At 27.1% G+C, this 13,356-nt stretch overlaps 2 protein-coding genes across 2 annotated transcripts in view; both read left to right on the top strand.

Annotated features, from left to right (window-relative positions):
* Positions 1-5,940, top strand: part of LOC136969476 (TGF-beta receptor type-1-like) — an 80,058-nt gene extending 74,118 nt beyond the window's left edge. The window contains exon 9 of the mRNA XM_067263648.1: positions 4,329-5,940. Coding sequence (XP_067119749.1) covers positions 4,329-4,454 — 126 coding nt within the window. The 3' untranslated portion in view covers positions 4,455-5,940. The remainder of the gene's footprint in view (positions 1-4,328) is intronic.
* The window catches only part of LOC136969432 (patched domain-containing protein 3-like), a 330,862-nt gene that overhangs the window by 242,448 nt on the left and 75,058 nt on the right, over positions 1-13,356 (top strand). The window lies entirely within an intron of this gene.

Raw genomic sequence — 13,356 nt, 5'->3', positions numbered from 1 at the left:
CGATGCAATTGTGGGAATGTTTTGAATATTCTGGCATTGCTGATTTAATTCTGTATGATAGGACTATTTATGTGTAACACTACAGGCAATTCTGCATTAGTATTGTTTGCCTGTTTACATCCTCGGGAAATGTGCTTTTCCAACAAGATCTCACAACTTGTGTGCTGCTTGCCCTACTACTACTTGGCTTTGACAAAATCAGGTAGAATGGGTCCCAAATTTGTCAGATCTGAACCTAATCAAGGACAAGGACCTGTGACGTGTCCTCAAGAAAGAGGTGTGAAAATACAAACCCCCAAGCAAATGATCAGCTGAAGACAGTACTTCAAGATGTATGGGCCAACGTTTCACTAAACCTTTGTTGTGCCTGTGTTATATCAATGTCTTAACGCAGTGTTTCCCAAAGTGTGGTACGCGTACCCCCAGGGGTACGGGAAAAGTTTAGTGGGGGTACATGCTGCACCGTGCTTCGGCTGTTCCTGGTCAACAAGCAGTTTACTTTTTTCGATTACAAACATAGAAAAATAATAAAAAACTTTGTTACTTCTTAGCGGTTTCGCCGGGTGCTGTGATTCTGTGTATTCCTCCACCCTATGGCCAAGACAACAGTGTCACACAAAAACCTCCAGTATTTACACATTGAATTGTTACAATGTGCGCGTGTGTATTTTTAGCTTTTTTGCGATTTTTCTAACAGGAAAGGTTTGTTATGTGCTTTAGTATTAATAAAAATGCCGAATAAACCAATTTTTCTGTAGCTAGTTACTACAACTAACAATTCTTAGCAGAGACTTACTTTGACAGTGCTTCTAGAAAGACGAAAATGAGACCTAAAGTCCATATCGCTATATCTAGGAACAATATTTTCCATAGTCTTCTATTTTGGCTTTTTCGATTTTTCAATTGCAGCAGCATATAGAAATGGAATATCCTCGTTATCTTTGGTTTTTGATTTAAAGTATATGCAATTTTTTTGACGAGGGGTACTCAGCATTAAGAAAATTATACAAAGGGTACACAGATGTCAAAAGTTTGGGAAACACTGTCTTAACGAGTAGCTGATGAGTATGCTGCAAAAGGAAATTCACAAAATAGTGATGGTATGCAAATTAAGGATATATATATAAATTATTGCCTTCATGTTTTGAGTGGAATGATGTTTCCAGGCATACACCAAGTGTATGTATTGATTTTTGTTGTAGAGCATAACTCAATTGGCATGCATACTCCATTTACTAAAAGGTTTCTTCACAAATTGCAAACAATTCGATTATTTTTACTGTTTATGAAAACTCTGCACGGGGTGGACATATATTTATTACCTTAGACAAGATAGATATTTTATTTTATTTATTTAATTGGTAATTACTGTTTAACCAAATAATTTCATTTGATTAGTAGTAATAACATGTAACTATTTTTTTTCATGAGGATATATATTAAAGTAAAATTTGATTGTCTCTTAGTTTATAATAATTTTTCTCTAAATTACAAAATTATCTGTGTGTAAAATCTCTTCTATATGAATTATTATTCTATAAAAACAAATAATTTTAAAAGTTCATTTTCAGTTTATGCAGATTTGATTAATATTGTTGCATTGCAATTTTTACATTGGTGACATTCAGTTAAAATGTTATTTATAAAATTGAAATGTCCTTTGGTCATGTCATCATTATAGGATAGAACATATAATTAATTAATGTTTTACATCAACTTTATAATAGAAATAAAATTGAAGTTGACACTATGAATGACATATTTTTATCACAGGACACTAATAGACTTTTTGATGTCCAAAAAAACAAAATTTATTTACAATGACAACATAAATTGTACAAAGAAATGCACCATATTTTTGCAAAAAGATAAACTTTTTTAGTTTTTAGAGTTAGATTTTATTTTTATTTTTTATAAATTTATTATAAAATATCATTAAAATAATAATAAAGGAAAATACTTATATATAAATATTTACAGTATAGAAAGGACAATAAAAGTTTTCACATCTTGTCCTTTCTCACAACCTTAGGAATAAAAATCGTTACAGGCTGAATTGACCTTTTCTTTGAAGTTTCTCACCTGCCTCGTTACATAAAAATGTTAAAATACAATTCCCAGGTGGTGGCACAAATCACAAAAATATTCCTTGGCCATTTTAATTAATTTTTGTATTAATTGAAATATTTTTTAAAGGAAAATACTATTTATACAAGAGTTGTTAAGAAGGTCATTGTGTCTTAAGAAAGTATGTCTCATGTATATGAGTAAATACTGAAATTTTATTTGTTTGTCTCATTAATAAATAAACAAAATATACTTAAGTAACTTATTTTAATAAGCAATAGTAGAATGCATTTTGATCAAAATATAGCTTTATCCAATTTATGGCACTTATTTTATTACAGTAGAGTCCCACAAACTAAACTTAATGTGGACTAAGAAAGTGATGAGTTTTATAGACTCTTGGCCACATTATTCACAACTCATAATACATTTCTACAAATTAATCTATTAAAAATCTTTTAACAGATTCAGAGTGAAAGAAAATCTACAGTACAGTCTAATATAAAATAATTACTATACTACAAAAGATGATAAATTGCCTCTAGCCAATGTCTTATTATTACATGTGTATTACAATGTATATACAGTCAAACCTGTTTCTATGCGATGGATAGGGACCGCATAAAAAAAACGCATTAAAAAAAAACGCACGAAACTTCACGAAACTTCACGAATGGCTATAAAAACTAGTTTTCGCAATACAATTTAAAAAAATTTTTTATGCGGTCAATAGGGACCGCATAAAAAAAGTTTCACATAGAAAATAACTCAAAACCGTATGAAATAGAATTTATTGACAACAGATGTCAGCACTTGACTGCATCATCTCGTCTATCGTCTGTTTTACATATTTTCGTCCAGGTGTAAAAAAATAAATTATTTCATTTTTCGCATATTCATGCAATAATATTACTATAATAAGTTCATTTATGCTATAATAAGTTTATTTAGCTATAATAAGTCAATGTGAGACATGACGAATCGCACGAGACTAGTCGCCAACTATACCGCACAAATAAAAAGTCCGCATAAAAACAGGTTTGACTGTATATGCAAATTCATGTACTATATGTATTAACTATGTACAAATAGTAACTATTTCTGTTTCTATTTAAATTTTGATTTTAAAAAATTGATTATTCAATGGCTACTTTTGAGTTAGTGACATTTGTGCTGTGCACTTTAGGAAAAGACTTATATTTTTTGTTAACACCTAGAATTGATGCTATTATCAAGTGTTGCCAGGGAAGTAATTCAAGTGTTAAGTGTTAGTGTTTGTTTGTTTTTTTTTACATGACACAATGAATTTTATGGAATGTCAAGTTTATAGGTCTCTACTATATAATAATAATAGTAATTTTTTTTATCTTTATTATTATTAATGAAATTAAATAAATATATTTTCTAAATTGTTTGATTATATATTGTATTATGAAAAAGACAGCATACCAATTACTGTATTAATATAATAATGATGATAATAATTTTAAGTGAAAATAAGAAAACTGGAATATATTATTCAATAACTTTAAGATTTTTCAGTAGATAATTGTAATTTAAAAAATAAAAAAATAATTGAGTTAATCTTTTCCTTTATAATTTTAGGAGTTATTTTAGCTTATTTAATTTTCTTAAAATATGAAAATTGATAATTATACAGGGTGTCCCAAAAGTTTCCTAGATACAAAGGTAAAATGTAACTTAATGCAGACATTTTAATTTTTCGTGAATAAAGATTTGTGTCAGTAGATTGACGAATTAAGGCAACGGAACACATGGGTGATCTGTCAATAGGTTGACTTCTAGCAGGACTTTCTATGTGGAAACTGGATTCTGTTTAGGTGCTTGATACACGAAGAAAACCCAGAACTCTGTATGATGGCCAGCCCATTGGTCAGGCAAGAACCAATGACCAATTACCAGTGTTCAATGGTTTTATTTATTCACCACTGGTGGTCTTGATTTGTGTCACTGTATGGAGACTTTTGGGATACTCTGTAAATTGCTAACCAATAATACAATGTTTTGACACTTTTTGTGGTAACAAAAGAAAAGCGTACAAAAAGTTAAAAGTAATATGATATAGGAAACAGAAATCTTATAATTATAATCATTATTACAATTTATAATGTAATTAATACTGTATGTATTATTCTCTTTATTTATGCTTCTTTTATTTTATTGAATATTCCCTTAAAATTACAAATGTAGAAATAAATATTAATAATAGTATTGAATTTATTTTGTATTTTTATTTCAAGGCCCTTAGAGTAATGTCAAAAATTATGAAAGAATGCTGGTATCATAATGCTGCTTCAAGATTAACTGCCCTTCGTGTGAAAAAAACCATTGCTAACTTTGGTGTACAAGAAGATCTGAAAATATGACTATGTGCCTCATTAATCAATTCAAAGGCATGTTAATAGTATATTGTAACTTTCCATCATTGAATGGAGAGTTTTATAATAATGGGTGTAAAAATGATGATAAAAGATTGCAAACTGCAAATTTGGATTGGACTTCCAAAAAAAAAAAAAAGCTTGAATTTCATGGAATGTTTATTTCATAATGTACATAGAACTAATGACATCTACAAAAACTATTGGTGCTCAATGCAGTGCCATTTTTGAAACTATCTTAAAGCATAAGGAAAGCTTCTCCTGATGACAGAAATAAATAGTTTCCTGTATTTATGAGTAAACTGAAAAAATGATATAGTGAGTACAACAGATGCTGAAAATATCATCCTATATTTTATTTTTGAATTTTAAACCTTTAACAAAGTTTTAACATTAATAACTTTGGAATTTATAATTCCTTTACACTTTTTTTTTTTGTTTTTGTTATAAATGATTCCATAGTAATATAAGTTTATTAAACCCTTTTTTCACATAAAAAAATTCAATCTGTAAATCTCAATATTTTTTATATTAAATAAATGATTCGAATCATGTCACATGAATAAATGCTGCCACTTTTATGAAAAATGAAAAAAATACATATATATCTTATAAAAATCTGTAATTTTTCAATATAATCTAGCATTTTAGTTTTAATTTGTGCTTAAAGGGTTTACTTTTTTTGTATATTTTGATTGTTATGCTATACTTTAAAAAAAGTACAGTATGTTTAAATCATTCTACAGATTTAAAAATACTTAAATATATTTATTCCTTTGTAAAGGACAGTTATCTGGATGATATTTATAAGTAGAAAGAGCAGCTATTTTGCTTTTCCTTTAGAAACTTTTAGAATGGCTTACTCAACAATCTGAATAGTGTTACTGCTCAATGTTTCACATGTATAGTCAAGGAAAAAAATTAAAAATAATAATTAGGGCAACTACTATGCACTTTTATAAAATGAGAAATGATAATGGTGCTAAGATCTACAAAATGAATTATAATAATAATAATAATAATTGTTCTTTTAGATACTTAATTATTAATGGTCTGTAAGGCATTGTCAGTCAAGTATTTGAATGTTATACAAATCTATAACATTAAATCTTAAAATAATTTGTTTTAAGAATATAAAAAACACTATATACAGTATGTATGTATAAATAAAAACACACACAGACATACAATGTTAGAATAATCTGTAATGGACTGCAAAACAATTTCAGTTACTATAATTCAATTTTAATTATTTATGTTTTTTATCTTATAAAAAGATATTCAAATTTACAAAAAATAAATCAAACTTTGTTTAATTTACTTTTGTAAATTATTTATATATTTATAATATATAAATAAAAATTAAATTTGAAATTTAATTAAACTTAGAAAAAAATCAGCTATTACACTTGGTAACAAGAATAATTAAAATATTTAATACAGTAAAAAATTTACCATTTATATATATATATATATATATATATAATATATATATATATATATAAATATATTACTGTCTGACCAGTTTATTTGCTTATATTTCAAATTCCTGTTTCAGAAAATTAAGTATGGAATATCATTGTCATTTAATATTATCAAATATGATTTTAATTAATACTAATAAAAATTTAATACCAGTCAACATTTATATTATATCTAATTTTAAACATAAGTAATAACTGCTTTAGTTTTAGTTAGCAAATATGAGAGATAAATGAGATTTTAACATTGTAACAATATTAAAATCTCATAATAATAAATTATTAAAAAAAATGTCATAAAAGTAAGTTCATATACAGTGGGTGATCGGTTAATGAACATAATCCATTCCAAGACTGTGTTTGCTATCTAAATTTTTCATTAATCGATTATCAATTTATCATAGATTTTTAAGGAAATTCGATTAATCTGTTCTGGAGACCCCAAAAATAAAAATTATATACTTTCTTACTACATTTATTTATATATAATAGTAAAAATACATATATACACAGTCTTGCATTTTTGTTAGTCATGCTTTTTCCATTTAGACAGATTCTTTAAACCTCACAATGTCGATTGCTTTTCTCTTCTTCGGGATTTTTCAGAAGTAATTAATAGCATTGTCGTTGTAGAGATCCCAAAGCCCATTTAACCTCGACCTGGTTTGGATGCCATTCTAAGACCATTGTTCTGACATCCTCCGACTTCTTCAAAACACCTTTAATAGCAGATGTCGGCATTAATCCTCTTTTTCAGAAGAAAACATATCTCGCTGAGTTTCTTGGTGTTCTTCATTCAAAAGTTCTATCATTAGATCAGTTTCAGATTCCATTATGAGCTCTTCAATGTTCTTTACTTCTCAGATGTGACTTTTTGTTAGGCTACTCCTTTAGCTGCTTGAGTCTTCTTAATTATACTGTATCTTTCTTAGATAAAATGGAACTGCGGCCTAGTGTAGACCTGTTTGAGCCATACTGCCCAGCAACATCAGATATCTTCTGCCCACTCTCTACCTTTGCTATTATACTCTCTCCTTTTAAAAATAAAAACAGATGCAAAACTTAACAAGTGCCCACCCGACAGTTTCGCAAATATTATTTAAAAAAATTGTTTGTCAGAAAAATAAAAGGCAGGAATTACAAGAGACCGTTTTAAAGTTCGGAGGAATACTATCCGATCAGTATATACTGGGTTGAGCATCAATGTCGACATCTCCCGCGCTCTGAAAAGTTTCGCATTGTTGCCTGAAGACAAGGGAAGACCAATCAGTATTCATTATTTTACATTGCTTCTTCTTGTGTTTGTTCTCTGAGGTGTTCATAGTCCAAACTGTTCTTTAACTGATCACCCACTGTACTATGTAACATAAAATGTTGGATATATAAAAAGATTATTATATGTAAATTTACAAAAGTTACAAAAGTAAAGTTATAGTTTGTAAAAATGAATTGACAATAGATTCAATTATATGGTTTTTGTATTGTTTATACATATGTTTACAAGCAATTAAACATTTTATGTGGTAATATTTATAATTCAAAATCATGATGTTAGCACAGAAAATAAATTAGTCAGACAGTAATCAGTTAATTTAGGTGAATTTATTAATCTAAATTTTATTATTCTATATATTTGATTATCAAATTATAATTATATATAATTAATTAAGCTATTAGGGGAAATATTTTAACTTATTCAAAAACTTAGAAATAAAATGTTAAAATATAGCTTTTATTTTAAAAAATTAGGTACACAAATACACAATAAATATATAAATATACATATATACACTGTATTATATAATCACATTCCTTATTCATATTGATCATATAAATATATATAAATATGAGAATGAGTTTGACTTATTTCAATTTGCAGTCATATTTATATATATATATAATCTATTAAAACTGTATAATTAATAGATTTGAAAAAAAAAATTAGGAATTTTGTAGTTTTGATAAATTTTTCTTTTTCAATTGCACATTATTTAAAATAAAAATTAAAAAAATTCAGATTCAAAGACTATTTTAAATGGTAAGAGATTGTATATAATTATATAATTGCATTTGAAGTGTATGATGTCAATGATGATATTTAATGTGTTGTAAACATTATTTGTAAAGAATGGAAGGTTGTTGTTTATAATGAAGTGTATGTAAGAATAGATATTTTGGTGGTGATAAATTTTGATCTGTAAAAAATCATTAATTTCATATATATATATGTGTTTAAATTTAATTATTATTTGTCATAAAAATGTAAAAAATTCATTGATTATAACTTCTGGCATAGAGAATTTTTAACATTGGCATACTTTAAAACTTCACAAACTATGTTAAAATGCAGAAATAATCCATATATACAGTATAATATTTGAGTTCACTTTCAGATAGAGTTTTTGAACGAACAGACTATATATAATGTTCTTCTAAAAGAACAATTTTGTTTGTGTTTGTTTCCATTTTTAACCTACTCTGTGCCTTTAACATTACTTCAGTAATGCAAGATCTGTTTTTGTGCAGATATAACACTTCATACCTGACAGTCTGAAAATGTTCCTTAGAGTTCATGATTACAATTCACTTTATCCTTCCAGTTAATCTTTTTGATAGTACAGTCAATAGAATGTCATTAAATTGACATTTGGATTAAACATGTCCATATTTACTAGCATGATAATCTAAGTACTTCCATATTTTAACAGTTTCACATTGGCTAGATATCACAGTGGAAAAGCATAATTGTATTATCATTGTCATTTAAATATATTTATCCATTGATAGCTATTAGCTCAAAGTATTTAGAATTGGTCATCTATTAATGTAACAAATTATTCATTTTGATATGTGTGAATATGCGTTTGTGTGTATGTACATATATGTATAAAAATTACTATCTGACCTTGTAGTGCATAATTTTTTTTTCAGCACTACTTAGCAGGAATTATCCTGATTAAATATCTCATAACTAGTAACTTGGAATAAAGTATTATTGTATCTATTATAGACTTACGAGATTAAAATCAACATATTTAATTGTATAAAATTAAGTTCTTTTGAGATTTCATTTGTTCTCTCTTAAATATAATTCTTTATAGAAATGATTACAATGTTTTTGTTGTTTTACTGTTTTCTGTTGTTTCCAGTTGTATAAATCTGTTGTGATGCTATGGTGTATTACTTGGCCGTAACAGAATTTAGATTGCTGTCATATTTTATTGAATCAGATGACCTCTTCATAGCCTTGAAACTTTGCCTGAAATCATGTACTGTTTAGATGTCAGGACAATATTCTGCTTGGTATAGAAATATTCTGAATTAGTGAATTAACTTTGATAACAAAATGCTGTCCAAAATTCAGCAATAGGTACTGTAATTTGACAATTTGTATTAAATGTACAATTCCACATATAAATTGTCCATGCTTGAACAGTATCATGGTGCAGAGATTTACTTAGAATATTTATATTTGTGCCTTTAAACAAACAACAAAAACATTTAGTTAAAATTTTAGATGTTTTGTGAATTTCATAATTGATCTTGTTATATATACAATGATGTTACCTGATGAAAATAAGTACACAAAGTATTTTATCACTTGCTGTTGAAGAAAAATCTGTCCATGATGTTTAAACCATTGGTTGTTTTTTTACGTCTACAATGACATCATGTACTTCAATTCATCTTTCATTAGATCTATGTTTAATAGGTCACAGTGAAATACTAACATAAATTGGCTACCTCTAACTTTATTGGACTGATTCAAGCTCAAATTCATTATTGGAAATGGAAGTTTTATTGGAGTTTTAACTAAAAACTATGTAATTAAAATATATTGAAAATCCCAAAATAGCTATATTGATATTTTAATCAAAGAATAGTATTTATTTTGTTTTCTCTACTTAATACGAAATTACTATATTTTAATAAATGAATGATTTAGCCATCATGAAAATTATTCATTCATTAATTCATTAAAAAGAGGAATGTAAATTTTTTATGAATGTAATCTCAAGATTAGATTATATTTTAGAATATATCTGACATGTATTTTAGCTATTTTATTTTCAGTTTCAATATATTTTTTAGTGTGTTAATATTTTAAATATTTATGTTCTATTATTAACAAATACATTTTAAGTATATCTTTTTATACTGTGTATTAAAAAATAATCATTTGTTTTAGATATATGATGTAAACCATTCCATAATATGATGTAAAAGTTTAGATATGTAGCATTGTTTTATAGAGATTTCATTAGTTTGAATTTTCTTTAGCCTAAAAGGCAAAGTATAGTTTTGTTTTTAAAAGAAAATATTTTTGGCAATTTTTAAAATAAATTTCAAATGAAAGAATAACTGCATGCGCTACATATCATAAACTTTACTTTTAAAGTTTTATTGTTAACTTCAAAAAATTTAGATTGTTTTAAAGATAGCATTTAAAATTTGATTATTGAAAATAACAATTATTATACAACAAATGCATAATATATTTTAATATTGTTATAAATCATTGATATTATTGTAAAATTGTTTTTTTACTGTAGATTGAATAGTCTCTAAACAGTTATAAAAGGCTGACTAATCATCTGTCTTATGAAATAAGATTTGATAAGGTTTCATTTTTGTATGTAAAAATGACTTGTAATATAGTGTCAAAGAAAAAAAAAGATATTTTGGATTATATTTTGTGTTTAAACTCCAGATAAAACTTCCAATATTATCCAAGTTAGCTACACAAGTCTCAGGTTTGTTTATGTGGACCATGTTTAAGTAGACAAACATTCCCTCCACTTCAAAGCAAGTTTGGTAGGAGAAAAATGTGTTGCTAAAATTACAATACTTTAAACCTGTATTTTCTGACAGCAGTTTCACTATTCATTAGTTATTCATTTTGTTGTTATTATTATTATTATTTTAATTTGATCTATATATACAGTATATACAATAAAATCATTCCTAATAAAGTTCAAATGTGAAGTTCTAAATCATTGCATGTAGAAAATTGTTTGTATAGTCAAAACAGATGTTTGACAATATACTACTATCAATTTGAGATTTTTATTTTGCATGAGATTCATTCTAGAGGTCAGAATTGTACAATTGTGTAAAATATCATTTAGTATGGCATAATTCTGTTTACACTGAATATTTCATGTCAAAGGAAAACAGCTTATTATTGCCTATTAAAAATGTTTCTCAAAAGATAAATTTGTTTCTTGTATTTCTTTATTATATACTTCACAGCATTGAACAAATATAAGACAAAACTTAATTGTTTTGCTTTATAAGCAATAATTTTATTAACAACGATTAAGTTTTGCTATCATTAAAATAATATGGCCTAAGTACTGCCTTTTTTGTCTTACCTGCTCCTACAAAAATTGTCTAGGAAGTGCATAATCAACAGATTAATATTCATACACGGATAGTCGTGGGTTCGCGCCTCGCCAACGGAGTTTTCCGGGTTTTTTTTTCACGTTTATAATATCTAAAAAGGGGCCACTTTCCATGGCAAAGCACCCACGTGTCGCGTTTTGTATATAAATAAAAACTATAATTTTATAATACAGAGGAATGATTGTTAGATTAGAGAGATTTTTCATTGTTTCTAATATTTAAAAAAAAATCTTAAGAACAGAATTCTTTAAGGGATTTGATTTAATACATTTAAAATGTATTGAATCAAATCCCTTAAAGGATTCTGAATTAAAGAAGCTTTCAATGCATATTTTCCAACAAACGTGTAACTATTCTAAAAACGCTGGCAAGAGCTCTTGTCGAACAAGAGAGGTTAAGGAGACCATTTCTTAGGAATTCTGATAATTATATTAGGATATAAAATTTTAAGTAATAAGAAAAGCTTAAAAGGAGTAATTTTTATATGTAATTTATTGTTATAGAAAGGTCAAAAGAGTAATTTTGAGGCTAGAAATGAGATTTAAGTGCGACCTCAATCGACATATGACACATGACCCCTCAACCTTTAATTAACCACCAAAATGTAATAGCATCGATGTCATGATACTATATATTAATTCAACGAAATAGACGCCAACACGCACGTCCACGGGGTTTCCTCTTTTACTTTTTGAGTTTAGGGGGTCTCAAAACGTCAAGATTTGCAAAAACCCAGAGGGTCAAATTTGACACGACTACAATACGTTCTCGTGTTTTAACAGCCGGGAAAGTAAAATTTCTCAGACATAATGACGTTGTATCTAATTACCTTTGCTTTGACATAAAGATAAGAAAAGATAAATTCTGTCGTAAAATAAAGGATTGATAAAACTATTTCATATTGTTACCACTCTAACGAAAAAATATTAAGTGAAAAAAGCCACTGATCTATATAATCAGCGACGTATCCAGGATCTGAACTAGAGAGGGGGCAACTCATATTAGTTTCGGGGGAGGGGGAGAGATTTCACGACAGATAGCTCTAGTCTAGTCACAATATTTATTATTCAATTTAAACTTGATAAATACTAATGTTGTGTGTTTTTTTCCCATTAAAGACACTTGGCAAGTTTTCTATCAGATATTCGTTCTCGTCAACGAGAACGAATAATATCTGATAGAAAACTTGCCAAGTGTCTTTAATGGGAAAAAAACACACAACATTAGTGTTTATCGAGTCTAAATTATAGAACAAGACACGGTTTTATAAAACAAATCAATTCATTATTCAAATTGATACGTCTGTGCTGTGTGTCAATTACTACACTAATTTTTCTTCTAGGGAGGGGCAGCTTGTATATAATGTTGATTTGAAAGAATGGAAAATATTAGTATATTGATCGTATCCCCCCCTTCATTTGACTTCTAATTGTAAAACAATCCAATAGAATTTACATACATTATGAAATAATATACTTTATTACATTAATATATTGAATACTGTGGAATTAAGTATGTTATTTAATACTTAAAGCATATTTTAATGTACAGTACTTACTAAACAACTTAAATTAATTAATGCTTTCTAACTTTTTCAAACATCTCAATGTTGTGAGATGATTTAATTTTCAACTGTGGTATTCTTCAAACACCTCAGATTAGATGTTTTATTGTTCATTTAATTTTTTTCGAATTAGCCTGAATAATATAAATCCTGGAAAAAATGTTTTTCATGATTTATATTTAATTATAAATATACTATGCCACTTCCCATCCAAACTTTAAAACCCCGCTTTTGCCACTGGTATAAATATTCAAATGTCATGATTTATTTCATATGGTTATACTTAAGAATGAAATGCTTTGTTATTCATTTCGGTGTGGTGTTGTATAAGTTCAAACTTATTTCCATGAACAAAACCTAAATTTGTGATATTGATGCAGTGGAAAGTAGGCTCATTTTATGTCCAATCATATATAAAGTTTCTGTCTCATTTTGTATA

This window comes from Centruroides vittatus, unplaced genomic scaffold (assembly GCF_030686945.1).
Source record: "Centruroides vittatus isolate TY-2023 unplaced genomic scaffold, ASM3068694v2 contig_1035, whole genome shotgun sequence".
Classification (NCBI taxonomy): Eukaryota; Metazoa; Arthropoda; class Arachnida; order Scorpiones; family Buthidae; genus Centruroides; species Centruroides vittatus.
The sequence above is the reverse complement of the archived record's forward strand: the minus strand, read 5'-3'. Positions and strand labels throughout refer to the sequence as shown.